At 55.7% G+C, this 23,435-nt stretch overlaps 1 protein-coding gene across 1 annotated transcript; it reads right to left on the bottom strand.

Moving 5' to 3' along the window:
* Positions 1 to 1,042: 1,042 nt before the first annotated feature.
* On the bottom strand, positions 1,043 to 23,207 carry NPTXR (neuronal pentraxin receptor). Its single transcript, XM_081248913.1, has 5 exons — positions 22,291 to 23,207; positions 9,396 to 9,621; positions 8,350 to 8,597; positions 5,573 to 5,752; positions 1,043 to 5,261 (listed from the first exon to the last, which is right to left on the bottom strand). The coding sequence occupies exons 1-5, from the start codon at positions 22,861 to 22,863 to the stop codon at positions 5,037 to 5,039; spliced, it is 1,452 nt and encodes a 483-aa protein (XP_081105039.1). The 5' UTR covers positions 22,864 to 23,207; the 3' UTR covers positions 1,043 to 5,036.
* Between the last annotated feature and the right edge of the window lie 228 nt (positions 23,208 to 23,435).

Raw genomic sequence — 23,435 nt, 5'->3', positions numbered from 1 at the left:
TAGACAGTGCCAGCTGAGTGGGACAGAGGGAGAGGGTGATTGTAAGTAAATCAGTGCAAGAGAGGATAAACAAGGCATATCTGCCTGCAGCTTAATTTTGCTCAGTGGTAAGTAATTAAAAGCAATATTTTAAAGCAAATCTGGATTCATTCTGGAGTAGAATGTGGAAAGGAGTTTTACATATTACTCGGTAGACTTGAAATATGGTTTTCCTATTTGAAGTGCTGCTTCAGGCTATACCCCCTGCTCCTTATGAGGTGAATTCCTCTTGTTGGAAGTTTGGGAAACTTTGGAAAAGTCTGAGAAAGCTGTTCTGCTGGTGTGACCTGCCCCTGTTACCCCTGACTGGTGCCCTGGCATTTCACAGGGACCATCTAAGGTCCAACTAAGAGCAGTGATAATATTGCTGGAGCAGGAGGGTGGAGGCTGTGCCCCTAAGACGGTTGGCACAGGGAGGGCTGGGGACCAGATCAAGACCTCTCAGGGGTTGGGGGGGTGCTGGAGGGGTGGGTGAGGGTAGCAGACCCTGTGGCCGAGAGTCAGTCTAGAGGCCACACGAGTCAGAGGAGTCCAGGTAGACTGTGGGGAGGGGATGGGTTGAAATACAACAGGGCCCGCCCTCTCCCCTACCCCATCTCCCCAGGACCCCAAGGGAGGCAACACTCTGGGGGTCCAGGCAAGTAACTCAGGCAGATTGGGTCTCAGGGAACAAGTCAGGGACCTGGTTCCCATAACTGGGGCACGAGGTGGGGATGAGGTGTTAGGAATGAGGCCAAAGCCCAGTTATCAGAACTAGGACACTTTCCATGTGGGACCTGTGTTCTTTACATCCTTCCTGCATAAACCCTGGGAAAAGCGGTGTGTCTACACCTGGGACCTGGCAGAGCCTGGTTGGGGGGCACAGGTGGGTTTGGGTGAGGTTTTGGGGCACCAAGGTGGCACCTGTTCTGGCTTTGCCTACTGCCCTGCCCCAAGTAGTAGCCACTTCATTCCCTTCCGGCAGCCCCAGGGTAGCCCCACCCTTGCAAGAAGAGCCCCAGAATAAACATCATGTTTATTTTGAACATTCAAATTTACAGAAACAAAAAAGTAACAAAACCTTGACATATCATACACACACACACGCACACGCACGCACGCATGTTGCATCTCATGTCACTTTACAAAATCAGGCAGGAGGAGAGGGGGAGGCGGGTCGCCAGTAGGATGCACTAATTTCACAGTGTCCGACAGCTCGACATGCTCTCTCACTGCTCAGCCTGGGCCCATGTGAGCCCCTTCCCCACCCAGCAGGGTCGGGGGTGGTGCCGGGAGGAGGAGTTTAGAGTGGCAGGCAGCTGGGACAAAGAGGGTGAAGAGAGTGAGTCCATCTCTGGGACGGGTGTCCCTTCCCCAGTTTGCTCAGAGCAAGGGTGCTGGGAAATGTAGAAAAGGAGGGACCCATTTCAGGGGTGGGGGGGATGGGAACGGGGGCCACTGCATCACGGAGAGAGCACTGAATGCAGAGTCAGGTCTCCCAGTGTCCCGGCTGGGTGCCCCCGGGCCCTGGCATCCTCTTCTGTAAGACGAGGGCTTTGGAGCCCTTCCTGCCCAAATCTGTGGTCCTGGGTCACGCACAATGGTGGCAAGGTGATCTGCTCCCTTGGGATGTTGATTAGGGGCACCATGTGCCACAAGGTGGGAAAACTGGCAGATAAGAGCTGTGAAGCACCTGGTGCAGGGCTGGACCCAAAGCAGGGGTTTGAGAAATATCAACTTTCTCCCCTTTGCAGCCTGGGATTCTCAGGAGACGCCCAGCTTCCTCTCCCCCTTCAGCTCTCCTGGAAACTCCAGCTGGTGAGAGCAGGGCAGCCCGCACAGGGACATGTTCCCTGAAGGGGCTGAGAACCCTCCCACGGCCTCACCCAAGGGGACCCTGGCCCTGGGGTCAGCCCATCCTGCATCTCTGTTCCTCTCGGTGGGGTGAATGGGGTCAGGAGCAATGGATGACCAAATCCCACTACACAGACAGTGGCAGTGCCTGTCCCCTCAGGCTGAGGGGTGGGTCCTGGATGTCACCTGCCTTGGTTTGAACTCTGGACTCTGTCACTTGCTGGCTGATTGACATGGGCAGGTTACTTAACCCCACTGGGTCCCAGTTTCTCTACTTGTATAATGGGGCTAAGAACAGTCCTAGCTTAGAACTGTTGTGAGAATAAATGAGTTGATCCCCGTGAGGTGCTCAGCATGACGCCTGACACTTAAAAAAGGCATAACAGACTCCAGCCTCATTTTCAGCCAGGAGTAGCTTGAGGATGCAACTGAGCACCATTTTTCTTCCCCGTCTTTTTGGCTGTGCCTGGGAGCAGCTGAAGGTCAAAACTGGAGTCCAAACAGCAGGCATTCAGCAAAGGTAAGAAGGATGATCAGTAGATGAAAGGAGGGGTGGGGACTTTGGGGCGTTCATCTTTCTGGAATGGAAATGGGGATCCAGGCCACTCACCAATGGCCCAGACTTAGAGCCTACAAGTGTCTCCAGTTTGTTCCTGTTCCCTCTGGAGGGATGACCAGGGTGACTCAGCACAGGTCAGGTGTCTCATGATCACGAGAAAGCATAAAGGACTTGGGATGATGCCTCTGGGTGGGCTCAAGTGATCAAACAAGTTCTTTCACCTCCTTTTCAAGACCCTTTCTTTCCCCCAAGGCCTCCACAAAAGCTGTTCCCTTAAAAACAATAACAGAAACCCAATAAAACCCAGTGTCCCCGAAATCTAAGTTCTGAATTCCGCCGTCACCCCAGCAACAGCATATGTCATTATGAGACGCTTGACCCCCACTGGGGCTGACGTCATTGGCTGTTACCGGGGCAACCCAGATCTCGGCAGGTTCTGGCTGAAGTGCACCATCACTCCTTCTAGGCGGAGTTGGGCTGGAGGGGCTGAAAGGTCTTTCGGTGCTCTTGAAAAGGAAACGAGGATTTGGGGGTTGGAAGCGACAAGTTTTGGAAAAGCCTCCATGGCCCTGGGACCCACAGTCTGCAGTTCTTGCCTAGTGCCTCAGGCTAAGTGCACGTGGGGAGCGGAGACAGGGACCCAAAAGGGGGGCAAAAAGCCACCAGTACCCATCTGACTCAGGTAGCCAACAGCTGCCCAGACACCTGGTAGGTGACTGGCAAGGGGAGGGACACCTGTGTTCTCAGGTCTCCATTCCTGCCAGAGTGCCCGGGGATCACACCTCTCCTCCCCTACCTTCTGGGGATGGGGGGTGGGAATGCCAAGATGTTTGTATGTTTCATAAAGGAAGGTGGGCCAGTGGGCATGCTAGAAAGCATTCTGACCTCTCAAATATCCATTCTCTCAGGTATAGGCTGGACTCAAAGACTCTCATGGGCAGGAAATAGGGTGTGGGGGAAAGAGCACTGGGTTCTAGTCCTGGCTGTGCTCCATCGTGCTGCGTGATCCTGTGCAAGTCACTTGCCCTCTCTGAGCTCTTCTCCATCTGTACAAGCAAGAGGTCAGACTGGGTGGCTTTTCTCAGCTCTGATATTCTCCTACTCTCTTGGGCAAGCTGGTGGGGACTCAAGGGTAGGAACCAGGAAGCCACCAGCCCTTTGAGACACTCAGATAGGCAAGGGTGCCAGGCTGGGGGAATCCAGAAGAGCTGATCTTTACAATCCGTGTATGAGGTTGGTCTGCTTTGACCCTTGCCCTTGCCCCTGACTCTTCGGAGCCAGCTTCTGACCCTGACCCAGCCTAGCCAGATCCCATCTGCTGCCCAGTCCCAGGACCTACCCCTGCTGTGCCCCTCAGTCCTTAGGCAGGTTCTCAGGCTTGTCCCACCCTATCCACCTGAAATCACAGACCATCTCACTTTTGATCTGGAGAGCTCTCAGAAATGACTGAAGCAAGGGCCTCAGTTCATAAATGAGGAAGGTCAGCCCGGAGAGGGCGGGGGCTTACAGAAGGCTACACAGCAGGTGAGCAGCAGGGCTGACCAGGAACCAAGGGCTCCTCCTCCCCATCCAGTGCCCTGCACACTACTCCATGCTTCTCCCTACCCTCTCGGCTCCTTCTTTCCATCCCCCAAAGGCTGCAGGGCCACGCAGAGCGGGTAGGTATTGTGGGTCCCCTGGGGTACGTGCCTCTGTTCCATGCTGTCCCCAGCCCAGGCTGAAGTGGCCCAGGCCCTGTCCTGGATGTAGAAGGGGAGAGGTGACCATGCCAGTGGGCACAGCTGTGGATGGGCGCAAGGGGTGACTATGGCCCTTTGGCTTCCCGGAGTCTTGGTCCCTAACCCTCCAGGCTGAAGCTGGGAAGGGAGTGTCCTGGAAATTGAGGTGGGGCTGGGCCAGGCATGGAACCAACATTCAAACCACTGCACACGAAGAAACAAGGAAAGAGGAGGAAGAGATGGGTGCAGGTGGGGGTGGGGTGGGGCGAGAGGCTCCATCAAGATCCCACCGCCCTTGACCGGCAGCTGGTAGAAAGATAAAGGAGGGCTGAATCTGAGTCTCCCACGGTTCTGTCATTCCCTCTCAGCTGGGGGACAGCTCTACAGCCTGTTATGGCCCTGAAGAGGAAGGGGACAGGCCTGTTGCATGGGGGACAAGAGGGCAGATAACCAGCCCTGCCACTGAGACAGTGGGCCCGTCCCCCATACACGACCTCATGGGCGGAGCTGTGAGATCAGTGGAATCAGTTGTGGTTGATGGACAGGGTGGAGTGGGAGGTGAGAGATGGCTCCACTCTAATGCCAGTGGTGGGGGGGGGGCGGTGAGAAGAGCCGTGGGCACTGACACGCACCCACTGCCAGGCCCTGGACTCCCCCCAGGCTTGACCTGTTGACTTGAGTTGCTTGTCCTCATCCGAGTGGGATTAGGGGAAAGCCATCAAGGGCAGGGCGTCCTGGAGGTGTGGGTAGAGGTGGCAGAAACGGGAGGCGTGGCCAGGAGTGGGGCAAGAAAGGAGGCCAGTGTGTGGGTAGGCTGAGGAAGCAATGTGACCCCACCCCGGAAGGCCCCCGAATTGGCAGGCAAGGGGCCTGGACGAGGTGGCCCCTCATGCCTTGGCCCGTCCCTTGCAGACATCAAAGGCGGCCTTCGTTGCACCCCCAAAGGTCTCCACCAGCTTGTCTTCCCAGGGGATGATGTTGCCTAGCAGCGGCCCCGTACAGTTGGCAATGCCCAGGACCTGGGCAGGTGTCAGGGTGTGGTCCCAGAGGTTAAACTGGGCAATGTCACCCACGAAGGCCTGGGTGGCATCAAACCGGCCACCTAGGGTATCCTGGACCAAAAGAGCAGAGAGAAAGAAGAGAGACATGGAGTGAGGGAGCAGAAGAGACAGGCAGGCACTCAGAGTCAACCCCCTGTCCCTGCTGAAGTCCTACCCCCTCCAGGTTCTAGCCCCGCCCCAAGGTTCTAGCCCTTTGGGCAAGTCTCTGCTCTCTCTGGGTCTCACTCAGTCTGGCCATCTGCAGAATGGTTGGGTCGGACTGAGTGCTCACTGCTGTGCTTTCAGGGACCCTCCACCTACCCCTCCTCCTCAGGGGCCCTGAGTGGGTGGGATATCTAGCTGCATCCCACCCTGAGCCTTACCTGCTCTTGGCCCAGGATAAGGATCCCATGAGGCTTGATGGGGTGCCAGGCGGCTAGGTTCTCACCAGAGCCCTGCAGCTCTCCATCCTGATAGGCAGACCACAGGCCGTCTCTTGTGGTCCAGGAGAGGCAGATGTGGTGCCAGCCATTGTCCTTCAGGCTCAGGGGCAGCTGGGCCACCTGAAAAGAGGTTCCCCCAGCCCCAGGTCAGAGGTGCCACAAGGCCCAAGGCTGGAGCAGTGGGATGGGGAATGGGGAGACCGGTGTCCCTCCTTCCAGGGACTGACCCAAGGCTTGACCCTCCCCTTCCTCTCAGCTCAGTGTCTTCCCGACCACTCTTTCCTCTTTCCCCACAATATATCAGTATAATCAGGCAGCTTCACTCAGATCACAAGGGACTATTCAGTGTTGGTTTTCAGTTGTTTCTAGGTGGTTTATTCACTCTCTAACAGGCCTGCAAGGTCATGCAGGGTGGGAGCTGAATCTCACAAGCCTACCTTCCCCTGAATACCACACAAAGTGCCTGGCACACAGCTGGGCTCAAGAAGTACTGGCAGTGGTAGAACAAGCCTTAGACTCAGAGGCCGGGCACTGCCAACCAACCGCCTGTGGGACCCTGGGGAGGCTGCCCTTTCCTCCCTGGGCTTTAGTCTCCTCATCCATAAAGTTAGGGGTTTGGGCAAAGGATAGCAAATATGCAGCCACCTCTGCCTCCTCCTCCACCCAAGGCAGACATGGCTAATCAATCATGAGCCTAGACCCACCCTAGGAATCTTCCTCATCACAGTGCTCTCAGAAGCCACTGATGATTGATTAGAGTTGGCCTGTGATATGAAAGGTACTTGCTGCCTCTGGATTTGGGGCTCCCAAAGGGCTCTTTCATCTCCTAAGTTCTCTGACATCACAATTTATTGCAGCATTCTCTGAGGCCTACTTGGTGCCAGGCCTTGTTCTGGACACTGGGGGTATGGATCTGGTCCTGGTCATAAAATAAGCTGAGTCTGCACAGGAGGGAAGGACTTCAGGGACAATATTACAAGACAGAGTAACATAGGGGCCATCTGGGAGGTACAGAGGCTGTGAAGGCCCAGAGGGAGAGAGGGGTGTGGGAACAGAAGATGTGAAATCTAAACACATCTAGAAGTACAATGGACTCTGGCAACTCCGCTGCAAGGCAAACCAAGTGGCGGGGGGCACAGCAGAAGCAAAGGCTTAGAGGTTGGAATAAAATGAGTACTGTGAGTAGCTTGTGAGGTTGGTGCTCAAAAGGCCCCAGAAGTTCAGGGAACTGGGCCCTGTCCAGGGTGCTGAATTCCTTTTACTAGAACTGAGTGCTAACCGTGGGCAGAGCCAAAAATGGCAGCCAGGGGGTGTATGAAGGGAACCAGGAGGCAGGATCTAGATGTCATCCAGCTACCCTGGTGGTCTTAGGACCTACTGGGCTACAAGGGAAATTCACTGTCCCCTGGGCCCATCTCCCTCCGCCTCCTCCAGGACACCCATGAAAGGCACCTCCTGCTAAGCAAGCTTCTGCTGGGTGTCAGCCACTCCTAGCAGCTCTCTGTGGCTGTGGCCTGGTCACAAGTGGGTGCAATATATGTTGCCTGCATTTTCAGGGAGTCTCAAAAGACCACCATGCCTGCAAGACCCAAATCAGTGTGGCAGGCCAGGGAAGATATTTTGGGGGAATGGGGTGATAAGATGCTCCCCTTCCTTCCCCCTTGATCACCATGCTCCTGCCACATCACTGCCCCCAGTCCCCCTACCTTGTCCTGCCCTGAAGCCAGGCTGGGGGAGGGGTGAGGGGGTGGGAGTCCTGGGCATGGGGCAGATGGGTGACCCAAGGGCAGGACAGTGGAGGGGTTAAGAGTTGGTTTCTGGAGCCCAAGACCCCAATTCACATCATCACCCCTTCACCAGCTATGTGGCCAGCGTGCATTATTTGCCCTCACTGAGCCTCAGCTTTTCCATCTACAAAATGGGGATAATAGGGTGTCTACCTCCTGGTGCAGTTGGGTCAAGGGTGATAATATGGGTAAAGTATTTACTAGCACAGGGCACATTTATCGAAGTTTGTTAAATGCTAGGCTCTGCTCAAAGCCCTTTACATGTATTTAAGCCATTTATTTCTCACCACAGCCCTATGAGGTAGACAGTGTTATTCTTGCTTTACAGATGAGGAAAGTGAGGCATGGAGAGGGTAAGTGACTAGTCTAAGGTCACACAGTGGGTGAGTGGCAGAACTAGGCCTCACATCCAGCATGCAGCCCAGAGCCTGACCATGGCAGTATCCTACTCACCATGTAGGGGAGGAGCATGGGGCTGGTTGCAGGGGGGAGGGGGGCAAGGAATCCACTAGCACTCCCTCCCGCCCTTCCTCCCTCCCTCCCCAGAGAGGTCCTTGGACATCACTTGCTTCTCTCTTTGTCCAGAAGAATGAGCAGGGCCCTGGGGGCAGACACTTGCAGCCCTGCTCCTATAGCTGCATCACTGGGGAAGTCTCTGAATCTCTGTGAGCCTCACATGCTCCTCTGTAAATGGCAAACCACCGCTGACAGCCTCTCTTGGACATGAGCTCCTCTTCGCAGCCCCGGGTCTGGCTTGTCTTGAATTCCCAAAACCCAGCCTGGCACACACCAGGCATTTCATGTGGGCTGATTCTGCTGAGCAGGAGAACTGAAAGGGCCCATCTGTTTGGGGCCCAGCACAGTACAGGTGCTCCTGAAAGGGCCCCCCTGCTCCGCCCCCCCATCCCTCCCACTCGGTCCCCCACTCACCTTGTCATTGATCAGCAGCTCCATGGGGTCATGGCCCGCCTCCAGCAGCACAATCTCGTTGGCCTGCCCGGGCACCGAGTAGGAGAAGGGGGTGCCCTGGCCAGTGCCGCCCGACCTGGACCGCAGCCACATGCAGACGCTGAAGGCATAGAGCTCGGGCAGTGCCTTCCGCACGCGGGCGTACATGTAGTTGTTGCGGATGGGGATGCTGATCTTGAAGGCATCTGGGGGACTGTAGGCTGAGGACCCTGAGGGGGGTGAGCAAGGGGGACACGGTGGGGGTCAGTGGACACTGATGGGGGGTGGGCAGGGCATACTCCAGAATGAGGGTTACTAGTCCCCTGGTAGCCCCAACTCATCTATAAGCCTCTTAAGGGTGCTCCTCACAAAGTTTAAAAGATGAAAGGTCCCTGAGAGCTCATGAGTCCTAAATCCACATCTTTCAGATGAGGAAAATGAGGCCTGGGGAGAGGAGGTGAGCTTCCAAGGTGACAGAGGAGCCAGGTCCCCTGATGCTCACACCTGTACACTGTCCAACATGTCATGTTTTTCTGACCCCCCGGCAGTGCCAGCCCCAGGTGTTAAACAAATGACAAAATTCTGACATTGAAGGTGCTACTGTGGTGGGTTAAATGCATGGACTTTGGAGTCAGACCTTGTTTAAGGTCTAGATCCGCTACTTACTGGATGTGTGACCTTGGGCAAGTCACTTGACCTCTCTGAGCCTTATATTCCTCAGCTGTGAAATGGGGATAATAACACTACCACCCCTGTATGGTCTGTGAAGATTAAACCAGCTGATGTATCAAGTACTTAGCCCACTCCCAGAATACAATAAGGGCCAGAAAATGCTACCTGTTTACAATAATGATAACGCTCTCTCCCAATTATTCTCTCTTGGGTTTCACAGCCTCTTCCCCACCATCCCATCTAGCTTTAGCCTCTGGAGAGCATGAAAATGCTTTCCGAGTGAATCTGCCACCCTGAGGACCCATCTGAGGACCAAGGCCTCGCCTGCCATGCCCTCTGTGGGGCTCAGGACCCACCGCGCTCCAGTTCCGCTACACGGTCCTGCAGGGCACCCAGCTCCTTCTCCACCTCCTGCCGCTGCTGCTGGCTGCTGTGACCGAGGGCCACGCGCTCCTTCTCCAGCGCCAGCACCTTGGCCAGCAGCTGCCCCTCCAGCTCGTCCATCTCGGAGTGCAGGGTGGTGGGCACCACGGGCGCAGGGGCTGGGGCCGCTGAGAAGTTCACCCGGGCTGGAAGCTCCTGCTGCTTACGGGGCACAGAAAGGGACCACAAGGTCACTTGGAGGGAGGAAGGAAAGAGACAAAGGGCCCAGAGATGCCCACCACCCCTGCTGAGTGACCCCAGGTGAGCCTCAGCTTCCCCGTATGTAAAATGGGATGGCAATACCAGCTTCAGGCAACAAACGTGTACTGGGTGTCTAGCAGGCTGTTTCCAGTGCTGATGCGTGACGGGGTGCTGAAAGCAGGCTGGCTTCTGCCCTCAGGACAGCTCAGCATATGGTGGGGTGGGGAGCTGGCAGTAGAGACTGTAACAGTCCCCTGGGTGGTCTAACGTGCAGTTGGGGTTGAGAGCCACTACTGAGTCCTTCATCATGGGCAGGCTATATCCCGATGGGTCCCTGAAGGGGTGGACTGTCTTAGTCTTCACTTAGTCACGTGTCAGCCTTCTCTAAGGGGGTGCAAGGCTCTGTGTGAATACTGGGCAGACCCGGGGGGCACAAATCAGGGGCTTCCGGAATACTGCTCCAGTGTTGCGGCCACTCCAGGCTATCATGTGGTTAAGATCACAGACTCTGGAGGCATACAGCCCAGGGTTCAAATCCAGCTCGAGAACCAACCTGCTGTGTGGCCTGGGGCAAATGCCTCCATCTCTCTGAACCCCTGGTTCCTCTCATGCAACACGGGACAACGGTACCTATTTAGAAGGGTTGTGGGGATGATTACATGTGGTAAATGCCCATGAACAGAGCCTATTTACTGCACTTACTGTCTAGGGCAGCGTGTTCCAGGGTGGTCTCTGACACCCCCATCCTTCCCAGGATGAGGACAAAGTGTTTAGAGGCCCCCCTTTTTCCTGTCTTAAGACCCCAGCGGGAAGAACTGGGGCACAAGCCAGGGCACCTCTCCTTTCCTCCCCCCCGCCGCTGGAGGAAGCCCCTTCTGGGGTGGAGGAAGGCAGGCGAGGCCACAAGTCTTGACTCTGGGAGGGCGCAGCCTCTGGCAGACACATCACAGGAACGTGGGTAGGAAATTAATAATTCAGTGAGCTTCTAGCAGCCAAATTAGACCATCCCTGTCCCCTATCTCCCTTTTCCCCTCCTCCACGCTGCCTACTGACAGCCCAATGCTTCCTCACTGCCCAGGGGCCCTGGTGGTTCCCACTCCACCTGCCCTGGGCCCTGACCACAGGCTTAGCCCCAGACCTGAGCTCACTGAATTCTCATGACTCCTTCACCGAGCAAGTATTCAGTGAGCACCTACTATGGGCTGGGCACTGCACCAGGTGCTGAAGAGACGGCCGAGGGCCAAACAGAAAACCAAGAGCACAGCCTAGCATTCCCTGAGTGCCACGTGCCTGCAGGGATGGCCCCACAGCTCAGGGCAAGTACAGAAGACCCCTCCCAGCTTCACTGACCCAATCCTGGCCTTGTTGGTCATTTGCTGTGTGACACTGGGCACATGTCTCTGAGCTCCATGTGATGAGGGGATATATGTGTCCCCTGCTTCAAAGTGCTGGGGGTGGGGAGGGCAGTGCAGGTAGAGTGGCACTGCCACACTCAGCGCCTGAGAGAAGGGAGCGGCCACCACAGACAGTGACGTGACCTTGCGCTGAGGAGCTGGAGGGACTGACACTTGGCTCCTCCATTCCACCCCAAGAGTGGCAGCAGGTGGGCTAACCTCTCTGGTGTCATTTGTCCTTCCCTATAAAGTGGGGACTTGGAGTGTTTGGCTCGCGGGGCTGTGATCAGGGGAGCCGAAGCCTGGCCCAGCGTGGGCCACTTTATCCCTCACAGTGTCCCATGGGAGAGGGCACAGCCACCCCCCACCCATGCAGACACCTGCTCTGGCCCACCAGGTGGGGAGGCCAGGTGAGGGGGGCGGGGCACGGATGGATGAGCTGCTCGGTACACCCGGCCCCACCCATGTTACACTAATCTTCACTTTCCACTATCGGGGGGCTCCTTGTATGAATCCTGACTCTGGTGCTGACTGAACACAAAGCCTCAGTCTCCCCTTCCGTAAAACAGGGACAACGGGCCCTACTCTGTCCATCCACAGGACAGATGTAAGGATGGAAGAGTGGAAGTAACAGGTCCTCGTGGACTGTAAAAGCAGAATGCACACTGTGAGGCTTGTATACATCAGCTGATGGGGAGCTTGCTACCTCCAGAATCTTCCCTTGACCACAGACAGCTTATGGAGCGATAGGGCCAGCCACCCACTGCATCTGAGGTGACTGGACTTTCGGGAAACCTTGGACTGAGGCAATTAGCTCATGGATTGCCTTCCACGTCAGCACTGGGAGGGCCGGGACTGGGTCTCCTCGGGCCCAGCACCATTCCAGCCTCACTTTCCCTCCTTCCACTGGGCCTAGCTGGGCATGAGGGGCATACCCCTGAAGAAGAGTGTACCAGGCCCACCCTCAGCACTTTCCATGTGTTTACTCGTGAATCCTCACAGCCACTTGTTTTGGTTGGTACTCTTAGTGTCCCCATTTCACAGATGGGGAAACCGAGGCAGAAGTCCTTTTGAATTTTCTACAGTGATGGGGCTGGGCAAAGCTGACCCTTCTGGAGCCAAAGCCTTCTCTCTCTAGCAAAGCGTCCTCCTCCCTTGGAGTGAGAAAGACCTGCCAGGAAGGAACAGGACGTCAAGTGCTATTTACACAGATGCTGTTGCGAGGAGACACAGCGCAGGCCGAGGGAGGTGGGCACACAAGCTGTTCTTTTGTCAGAGCCGCCAGCTCTGCAGGAAGGCCAGGGAGGAGGTGGGCTCACCGGATCCTGGGTGGCCCCCTCCCCACCCCAACGTCTGAATCAGAAGAACATGACTCCCCCCACTTTCCCATCTGCTGCGGGCGCGGGCTGTGCCGCGTGGACTCGGCCTGATGCCAAGTGGGCCCCCAGCACAAGAAGATAGGGAGACGATGATGCCATCACCCCACAAGGGTCCTGATGGGGGCTCAGAACCCACTCCTGTCATGCTGGGAGTCCAGGGTGGGGTTTGGTGTAAGTATATGGGGCCTGGAGCCAGAGCCCAGCATTCGGGTCCAGCTCAGGTATCGTGCCGGGCTCATTAGCACTCAGTAAAAAGAGGCCGACAGAAGCAGCTGTTCTCCTTGCCACGCACCACGTGCCAGGCCCTGCACTCCAGAAGCACTGTGCAAACATTCCACAACCCCTCTCGACAACCTGGGGAAGTAAGGAGGCCCACTTTACAGATGAGAGAGCAGAGGCTCAGAGAGGTGAAGTCATCTGCCTGAGGTCACACCGCTGCGACGTCGCAGACCCAGGACCCCAGTCCAGCCCCTTCTGATTCCAGAACCTGTTCCCATTCCTCACGCCTACCCTGACAGTTCGTTGGTCTGCCAAATGGGCACGGTGTCGGCTGCCCTGCCTACCTCAAGGGCCAGCAGAAGAGGTTTTAGTGCTATGAGAAGGCTGGGAGGATCTGGCAGGTGGTGTCAGACTGTGCCTTGGGGCAGCTTCACAGAGGGGCCTGGATGCGAGGGACCTGCCTATGCAGGGTGGCTCTGAGGCTGGGGGCCGTGGGGAAGACCTTACCACCTTGTCCCCAGTGGGGACAGCTCCTTTCCTTGGGGGAGCAGAGGGAAGGTGCTGGATTTCGGGGTCAAGGTCCCACCCTCTGCACAGCTCACCCCCAGACAGCACAAGGCCCAGCTCCAGGGGCAGCAGGGCAGGGTGGCAAGAGAGCAGGCCCGGCAGCAGTGGTGTGGGTCGGGCCTCCCATCTCCCACATCTGCTCAGCCCCCAGTCCTGTGTGAGTCTGCCCGGGCTCACACCCAGGCTCCGCCAGCCCAGTGACCTTGTTATGTAAAGCTTCCATGCCTCGGTTTCCCCATCAGCAAAAAAAGGTACAAAAATAATATTGTCTCATAGCATTGTAGTGAGAATTAAATAAGTTAATAGATATAATGCCCTTAGAGTTGGCACATGAAGTGCTATGCATCAGTTATTATTATGGCTATTACTACTTAAACATGTATGTTTAATACTACTGAAACATCTCTTGAAGGAGCCTCCCCTCCACCTCTAAATTTTTTTTAAAAATCATTATATTGAGAAAAAAAGCAAGTTACAGAAGAACAGTTAGATGCCATTCACACAAAGTTGCAAAAATTCAAAACTAGATCATGTATATATAAAAGCATGAAGGAATGCACGGAGAGATCAATACAAATTCGGGACAGTGGTGACCCTCTGTCACCTGAGGGAGACGCTGAGGGGCATCAGCTGTTTGCAACTCTTCTGGGTCTTGAGCCTGGGTGGGGACCTGGATGGTAGTCCTTTGGTAGTCCTGGATGGTATAAACCTTTGTATATCTCTGAGGTACTTCACAATAAATTTCTTTTAAAAAACGGGGGAAAAATCCAAAAGCAGAGTCTCTGAGGGTGGAATCTAACCGTGAATCTTAGCCATAGCCTCACTTGGCTCCTGCGTCCCCCACCCCAGCCCAGGCCACCATCATGAGGTTCCGACTCTGGCCCTTCTCCACACAGCAGCCAGAGGCAGGCACCTAACTGCAAATCCAAGCAGGTTGCTTGAAATCCTTCAAGAGCCCCCTTCTCCCACCAATACATACCCTGCCCCTCTAATCTCAGCCCTGATGCACCCCCAGAGGCTACACTTCATTCCGACTGAAAGTCCCCAGCTCCCTCTCACCTTAGGGCCTCCGCACACGCTGTTCCTTCTGCCAAGAACACTCTTCCCACCCCCATCCCACCTCCTCTGGCCAATGCCTCCTCACCCTCCAGATGGCAGCTTCCCTGACAACTCAGCTAAGATGCGCCAAAGGGAAAGGGAAAGAGGGTGTCTCTGGAGGAACTACGAGTCCTCACTCACTCATTCATTCATTTATTCATCCATCTGTCAACATGTGCTGTGGCAACACGATGCCATGGGTACCAGCATGACTCTCAGGTCAGACAGGCCCGGGTCATTCCCAGGCTCCCCACTAACTGGATCTGTGGCCCTGGGCAAGCTGCTCAACTCCTTTGACCCTCGGTTTCCTCAACTGTAAAATGGGGATAATAATAGTATCTACATCTTAGGATATACATAATGACAAAATGAAAAAATATGTAAAGCCTGGCATATAAAAATGGCTGATAAAGAGTCATAACCATTATTATTTCCTGCTTTTATTGAGAGAACAGGAGAGCATGGTGAGTAGTAACTGTGTGGATGTGGGCCCTGGAGCCAGACTGCCAAGGACTGAAATCCCAGCTGAGTGGGATTTCAAGGTTCTTAACCTCTCCGAGCCTCGGTTCTTAACCAAGGTGCTTAACCTCTCCGGCCAAGGTTCTTACCTCTCTGAGCCTCGGTTTCCTCATCTGTGAAATGGGGAGAGTAACGGTCCCATGGTTCTCATGGGGCTAAGTTGTAAGGCCCTTAGAACAGGCTGGCACAGAGGGCGTGCTCAGCCCTGATGCCTCTTACTAACTGCCAGGTGCTGTGGCTCCCTAGGCAAATAAGGCCAGCGCCTGCCACAGCAGTGCTCTCAGCTGGGGGGGAGGCTGTCTGGGAGCTGTGACAGGGACAGCACCCGCAAGAAGCTCTCTGTGGGGTGGGGTGGCGGGGGCATGGTGAGTCAGAGAAGGCCTCTCAGAGGGGCTGTCCTGCTCCCGCCTTCCTCCCCAGGAGCCGGCCCAGCGGGCTGCTCCGTCTCCGTCTAACCCTGGCAGGGAAGGGGCAGGAGAGCAGGTGGCAGAGGCCGGACTGATCTTTGTCCTGGTCCCCACTGCCAATTTGCAGCTGGAATGGAAAGAAGACAAATGGACCTCTGTGCACCAAGGGTGCCAGGGCAGGGCAGTCGGTGTGTGGGCGGGGAGGAGGCCAGGAGCAGGGGAGATGGCTCCCAGAGGGTGTGCCCATACACCCTCCTGGGCTCCGAGGCCCCAGAGCAAGTGACTAGGCACCCCAACCCCAGGCCCCTTCTCCTCTCCCTTCAAGTACTCCCCGTCAAGCTGCCACAAAATTCTCTCTTAGGCCCTGCCTGCCCACACACCTTCTGGGCCCTGGCCAAGAATCTGCAGCAGAGACTGAGCACCCCACCCTCAGCCCATTTTCATAGAAAATCCTGGCTGTCATCTTGGCTCAGTTCTGCCGTGCTGTGTGGCCTTGGGCAAGTCACTCAGCCTCTCTGAGCCTCAGCTTCCCCTGGAGTCAAACGAGGGGTGGGGGGGCACCTAAGAGCTTCCGCTTCGGGTTGGCTGCCTCGATCTCTGTCCCGAGTTCAGTGGGGATCACGTGCCCAACTGTCCTGGGGAAATCCAACGGCATTGTCACTCGAGGGGGTGGGGGAGCGCCAGCCCCTGATCTCGGTCCACCTCCCACAGGCAAGCACTTCACAAAATGCCCAACAAACATGAGAAAAGGTGCTCAACATCATAAGTCATCAGAGAAATACAAATTAAAACCACAGTGAGTTCACTACACACCCACCAGAACGGGGAGTGTCTTTAAAATGACCATAGCAAGGTTGACAAGCTTCACAGCAGGTGGGTGTGCAAACACTCACTGCCACTTTGGAAAAGTGTTTGGCAGAAACTCCTAATGCTAAATATATGCCTCTCCTGGGACCCAAGCATCCCACTCCTGGGGATACATCCAGGAGAAATGAGGACTTTTAGCCAACCAGAGATATCACAAGTACATTCACGGCAGCTTTATCCGTAATAACCCCAAACCAGAAACAACCCAAATGCCCATCCACAGAAGAATAGGTACATAAATTAAGGTATCTCCACACATTGAAACACTACACAGCACTGAAAAATAACAAACCACAGTCACACATACCACGACAGAAGGTCAGACAATGTTGAAAGAGAACACCAGACACAAAGGGGTGCAGCTTCTCTGAGTCGATCTGAGTGACATTCAAACACAGAGAAAACTGACCTACAGTGACAGAAACTGGAACAGTGGTACCTCTGGGGAAGTATGGACTTTGGGGTCACAAAGGAGCCTTCTGGGGCGCCAGAAATGTCCTGACTCTTATCTGGGTGGTGCTTTCATGGATGCAGCCATACATACATTTTCACTGAGCTGTACACTTAGGATTTGTGTCTTTTTAAAGTAAGATATGTGAGCTCTTACATATATTGAAGGTAAGATATACCTTAAAAAAAAACAAAAGGCCCACAGGTAAGTCCCTGTCTTCCGCCCAAGCGGCTCTTGCCAGGCTTGGAACGGCAGGAAGGGTCTCCTTTCCCAGGCGAAGGCCTGCGGGGATGAGAGGCCTCCAGGGCACAGGATGACAGAGAAAGAGGGGTTCTCTGGGTGTCCTGCCCACGCTTCCATCTGACAGATGGGGAAACAGGATCAGAGAGAAGAAGGAATTTTCTGAGGTCACAGTGAGCAGGTGGCAGAGTTGGGGTTTTTTAAAACCAAGGTTTCTTGCTAGAATGCAGGTTCCACGCTGGCAGGAGTAGGGGGTAAGGGCTTCTCAGTATGGGTGCCCCACCTGGAGATGGGGGGAGGCCAGCCACAGGGAGAGGGGCCATCGGGGTCTGCAGGTGGCCTAGAGGGCACTAGGTTCCACGTCCTCCAACAAAAGGCCGATGGGCAGAAGCTCTCTCACTGCACTCTGCTGGCCCCTTTTGTGGCCAAAGAGGCAGGGTCAAGGGAACCAGCCCCTGCGGAGCAGAAGCTTCCAGGATGGGCAGGAATGTAAGAGGAGCAAAAGCAACCCATAGACTTTTAAAAAGGCACCAGAAGATTCTATAAGCCACTTTGTTTATCTGCAGACTCCCCTGAGGAACTGGCGGTCTGAGAGTGTGTGGCTGGGGAGTCGGGGGCCACATAAACATGGAACCTCCACACTCCCCACCACAATTCCTAATCAGGAAACATCTGCTCAAGAACTCAGAATTTAGAGCCCAAAGGGTCCAGACCAAACCCAACCCCTCCTAACCATTTTACAGATTAAAAAAATGAGCCCCAGAGAGAGAAAGTGATTAGCCTAAGGTCACAAGCAAGAAGAACTCAACTTTATGCCACCCAGCCTTCCTATTTCAGTGAATATTTAGAGCTGCAAGGTGTTTTTTTTTTTTTTTTTTTTCTGTGCTCCGGACGTGCAGGCTCAGCGGCCATGGCTCATGGGCCCAGCCGCTCCGCGGCATGTGGGATCTTCCCAAACCGGGGCACAAACCCATGTCCCCTGCATCGGCAGGAGGACTCTCAAGCACTGTGCCACCAGGGAAGCCCAAGCTGCAAGGTGTTTAGGGAGCATCTGCCCACTGTATCATTTTATAAAGGGGAAACAGAAGCCGGGGGTGGGGAGGGCAGGAGATGATTTGTCTGGCTCTGGTTCCTCCAGACTCTATGAGCCTCCATTTCTTTATCCATAAAATGGGAATGCATACAGCCTGCTTCATAGGTCTGAAGACTGAATAAGCTAACATGTACATAGTAAGTGCCTAATCAATGTTACTTATTACTTATTGTTTTCAGCCTCCTGATTATCTTGCCAGCCAGCACGACAAGCCTTTGAGGACTGGCCCTCATCACTCTCGTCCTATATGCTCTGAGGCAGAAATGGTCCAGGGCACTATCCAACAAGAGGCCCTTCCCTCACCTGTCTTTCTCACTCTCCTGAAGATAGGTGAGGTCTGACCCCTCCAGATGGATCTAGAGTTAATGATGAAGAACAAGGGCTCTGGAGCCAAACACTGACAGGGTCAGATCCAGGTTCCAATGCTGTGTGAACTTGGGCCAGTTTCCTAACCTCTCTGAACCTTGGTTTCTTCATCTGTAAAAGGGGGATAGAATAGTGCCTTCCTCATGCAGATTTTATCAGGATTAAATGAGATAAAGAACAGCACCTGATACATGGTAAGTGCTCAGGAAGCATGAGCTATAATTGTTATTAGGTCCAGGAGCTTCTGCGACCATCATCAGGGTGTTCCTTTTCATGGCTTCCACCCCAAGATGAGGGGAGGCAGCTAGCTTGCCAGGCAGGATTAAGAATGTGATTTATGTCAAAAAATTGCTGCTTAAATCTATCTTGAAATTTCATTTTACACATCAATTAGTGCAAAAACAGAACACTGTAACACGCATACATGGCTGGCTGCCCCATAAATGGTCCTTTTGAAAAGTGGTTTTTGGCCACAGCCATAAAAGTCAATAGCATCTGACCCAGTAATACCACTCCTGGGAATTCAGCCTAAAGAAATACTTCAACAGACTTAAAAAGAAAAAAACAAACAACTATCTGCATGAAATCGATCCTGCAATGAGCATCTAGAAGCAAAAATAATCAGAAACAACCTACATCTCCAGCAACAGGAGACAGTCAAAGGATTGATGGATGGTGGAGCCTGAGATGGATCCCAGGATATTATGGCCATTATTACAATGGTAATTACCAGCAACCCAGCAACTCAGGAACAGTGTCTACACTTGGATAAAGGACCAAAAGGGGGGTGCAAAAACAAATAAAATGGTGGAATTAAATATAATTCCCCCCGAAATCTTTTGACATTTTTTCAATTAACAACAAAAATAACAACAAAGATAAAAACATAGAAGACAAACAATTTCTCCTAAGCCCTCAAATGTGACTCCAACTCGAGGCCTGTGGAGAGAGGGTGGGCGAGGGGGACCTTTCCTCCCCTTTGGTAGTCAGCCCAGTGGGGTGGGGAAGGGAGTGATGCAGAGACGTGGGCATAGGAAGGAGACAGGTGATCAGGGAAGGCCTCTAGGAGGAGGTGTACTCAGAGCAGACTTAAATGATGAGTATGGATATGCTGGGGGTAATCTAGGCAGAAGAAGAAACTGGGAGATGGGCCAGATACAAAATGGCAGCCTGGGGGCAGGCTGAGTTTGCACCACAGGGGAGCCCCATGGGGTGGGCTTAAGGAAGATCCCTGGGGCTGCCTGGAGGAGGATGGATGGAGGGGTGTGCCTGGGCAGGTGGGAGACCAGCAAGGAGGCTGCTGCAAGGAGCCTCGGGGAGATGAGACCGACTGAAAGGGGGAGGGGAGGGGAGGAGCCAAGTATGGCTTCTCAGAGCGCACCTGAGTTCAGGGGGACATGATGAAGGTAGGGGGTTGGTGGGACATCCAGAGGGAAGTGCTCAGGAAGCAGTTGGATCTATTGGTCTGAAGCTTGGAGAGAAACCTGGGCTGGAGACAAAGTTGGTTTGGGGCATCACGGTGGAATGGTGTTGGAAAGCCTCAGGGTGTGGCTGAGTTCACCCAGGGAAAGTGAGAGGAAGGCCAGGAGGGGCGCACATGTTACAGGAGGAGGACCCAAGAGGGGACAGAGAAGCAGAGAGGGTGGAGGGGCAGGTGAGAGGTACCTAGAAGCCAACCACATGGAGATTTGTAGGAGGGGATGATCAACGGGGTCAGATGTTGCAGAGGGGTCCAGAAAGGTAAGGACTGAAACATTCCCGTTCAATTTATCAACTGTGGTGACGTCACCACGAGCACTTTCAGTGTACCAAAGTGGGAGAGAGACTAGTGGTGAGAAAGTACACCCTGAAAACCTGGGGGCATCCTTCTGAGGCTTTTGGATGAGAACGGAAGGGAAAAACTAGTCAGTGGCTAAAAGGTGCATGGGGTCCAGCTGAGACCAGTAGTCTGGCCCCGAGTCTGTTGGGCTCCAGACCCTGACCCCTGCCAAACACCCCAAAGAGACTGGCTCTGGTGCCTGCCAGGCTCAGAAGGACAGGCAGCCCCTCCACGTCCACTGCACTCAGAAAGCAGAAGGAGTGTGTATAGGGAAGCAGGACTCCCCCACCTAGGAGGCTGACCTGGTGCCAAATCCCAGCCACCAGGATACCCCCAACCTCAGTGGGCTAACCGGAAGGGAGCCCACCCTGCCAGATGCACAGGTGCAGGTCCAGGGCAAGCCCAGCCCTGCCAGCCCCAGACGTGGGAGGAACCACGGGTGCCATCTGGGTGTGCGGGCAGGGACTAGGGCAGGCAAGGGGAAGTTTATTGAAGACCAGATCTTTTTTTTTTTTACATTAATAAATCTATTTCTAAAAGGAGGATTTGTTCCCATTTTAAATTTTGGCTATTTAAAAAATTGGTAATATTAGAGCTTAATGTTAAAAATAGCAATCAAATTGACTGAGCATACCTCTGCCAGACACTGTTCTGGGCCCTTCCAAAAGATTAACTCACTTAATCCTCCTAACACTCCAATGAGGTAGGTGCTAATACTGTCCCCATTTTACAGGTGAGGAAACTGAGACTTCCCTTCACTGCTGACTTTCTGTGTTTCCCTGATTATTTTCCTGCTCTCAGCTCTCATCCTAGAACTCCCCAGAGCTGGAGTGGGAAAAGGGGTGCTGCCAGCAGGTAAGACTCTGGGCTTTCCTCCTGTCTCTGTCACTCACCGTAGGAGGTCTCTGAGCCCCAGGTTTGGGGTTGGCTGTGATAGCTGCCTGGCTGTGCTGTGACACCCTGCACGGTGGGTGCTGACACCAACACGGACTTTCTGGAGGGCCACTGGGCCATGGGCATGGCCAACCTTCCATACCAGCAGCATCTCCCGTGCTGCTCGGCCAGGGATGTAACTGAGAAAGCCATGGAGAGGAGGAGTCCCTGTCTTTCCTTCCTTCCAGCCATTCTCTTCCCTTTGACAGCTGCACTCAGTTTCAAAGGAGGTAATAAAGGGGGCAGCTGGTGCTGTGGCCTCTTTCTCTCCCCTCCTTCCATGGATCCAGTTTTGTTGCTAACCCCCTTCCCTGCAGTCTGGAAGTCGTGGATGGCTGGGGGTGGTCAGTGTCTCCAGATGTCTGTCCTGCCTAGTGTGTCCAGCTTCCCCTCCAGGTGGCCCCAAATAAGTTCTCACAGGGATGTAGGGGTCTGGCAGCTTCAAAGGAGAAATGGCTGGCCCAGGATCACAGGACAGCCAAGAGGGGATTCCCCCTGTTGGACCCCTTGTGTCTGATCCTCAGCCTGGGCCAGGAACATCTGAAAAAGGTGAGTGTAGGGGGAGAGACCCAGGTGGGACCCTATTCTCCACTCAGCCCCCACCCCACAGCTGCCGGCTTCCAGGCATCTTGTCTGGGCTACCACCATCTGAGCTCCTGCTATCAAGCCCGTGGTCCGAGCCCAGGTGGGGGGCTTAGGGGTGGAGGCGGTGAGGGGCACCCACGTTTGGCTTATGAGACACTGTTCCCTGCTCTTCCGCAGGAGAGGAGGACCCCGAGTCCCTTGGACAGCGCTCCTATCTTCTGACCATAGGGACTGAGTGTGTGGCTGGTGCTGCTTTGGGGGTGTCTGAAAGAAGGAAATAAAACGGACATTTAACGAGGTCCTAGTACGTGCCTAGCATTTTCACGTACCTACATTTTCATCAATCCACACTACAGGTGGACACCGTTATACCCATTTTACAGACTCGGAAACTGAGGCTTACAGAGGAAAAAGGATCTGGAGCGAGCCTTTCCCGTGCGCCTCCTGTGCCTCAGCCACAGTGTCTGTCTGCGGCCTGTGTGCGCTACCGGGCTCCTCCCTTCTCCCCCTGGGAGGCAGGACCAACCATCCACTTTGCACAGACGGAAACCCGAGGCTCCGAGACTCGCGGGGGCTCCCCAGGGTCCCTCAGCCGGCGGTGGCGGCGGGACCCCGGGACGCTCTCGACTCCCTCGAGCGGCCCCTCCCACCCCCCGGCCAGGTCCCGACGGCCCGCGGCGCGGCGCTCACCTCGATGCGGTCGATGCGGTCCCGGAGGGCGCGCACGGCGTCCTCCAGCTCGAGGATGAGCGCGGGCGAGTCCCAGGGCCCGTCGGCCATGGCGTCGCGGCGGGGCCCGGCGTCCTGGAGGCCGCGCGGCAGGCCGCTCTCGCAGCGGCCCAGCTTGCCGGTGAGCTCGCGGATGGTGTCCTGGTCGGCGCGGATGCGCGCTTCCTGCTGCAGCGCCGTCTGGCGTAGCTGCTCGGCCGTGCTCTGCAGCAGCAGCAGCTCCTCGCGCTCGCTCGGCGCCGCGTCCCCCTGCTCGGCCCCCGACGGGCAGGCAGCCGCCAGCGGCGTGCACAGGAAGCGGCTGAAGAGGGGCACGGGCGGCAGCGGGTGCGCGCTGGCCGCCGGAGCCCCGGGCAGCGCTGGGGGCCCGGCCGAGCCGCCCGCGCGGTGCAGCGCGCTCAGGCTGCGCTGCGGGCCCGGGGACGCGGCGGCGCCCGAGGCGTTGTCGGCGCCACCGGGCAGCGCCCGCGCCGGGCTGGCCGCCAGGGGCACGCTGGCGATGATGCAGATGACGGCACCGAGGAACGCCAGCATGCCCGCGGCCAGCAGCACGGCCAGGAACTTCAGCGTGAGGCGGGCGGCGGGGGCACCCGAGGCCCCCGGCAGGCGCGGCGGCGGGGTCGGGGCGCGGGGCCCGGGCTCGTGGGGCCGAGCGGGGCCGGAGCGGGAGCGGGAGCGGGAGCGGGAGCGGGAGGAGCCGGAGCCAAAGGTGTTGCCGCGGCCGCTGCTGCCGCTGCTCTGAGCCCGGGAAGCGCGAGGAGAAGAAGGCGACGGGCGGCGGGGAGGGGGAGCTGGCGCGGCGGCCCCGCCCCTCCGGCTCCTCCGGGCCGGCCCAGCCCCGCACCAGTTCCGTGCCGGGCGCCGAGTGGGGGCGCTGCCCGGGATGCGGCGAGAGCCTTATCCGCTGCCGTCACTGCGCAGAGGGCGGCGACCCGGTGGCCGGGCGGCGGGACTCCCGGGCGACCCCCACCCCACCCCACCTGTGCTCTGGCCCCCTCCTGGAGCCCATGATGCCGCCTGCTACCTTGCGGGGAGCTTTTCTCCGCGTCGGGCTCTGTGCTGAGGGAGCCAGGAGCTTGCTTACAATTAAGCTTCACCGTGGACAC

The sequence above is a fragment of the Mesoplodon bidens genome (assembly GCF_964165515.1).
Source record: "Mesoplodon bidens genome assembly, chromosome: 11".
NCBI classification, from domain to species: Eukaryota; Metazoa; Chordata; class Mammalia; order Artiodactyla; family Ziphiidae; genus Mesoplodon; species Mesoplodon bidens.
This window is presented reverse-complemented; position numbering and strand designations above follow the sequence as displayed.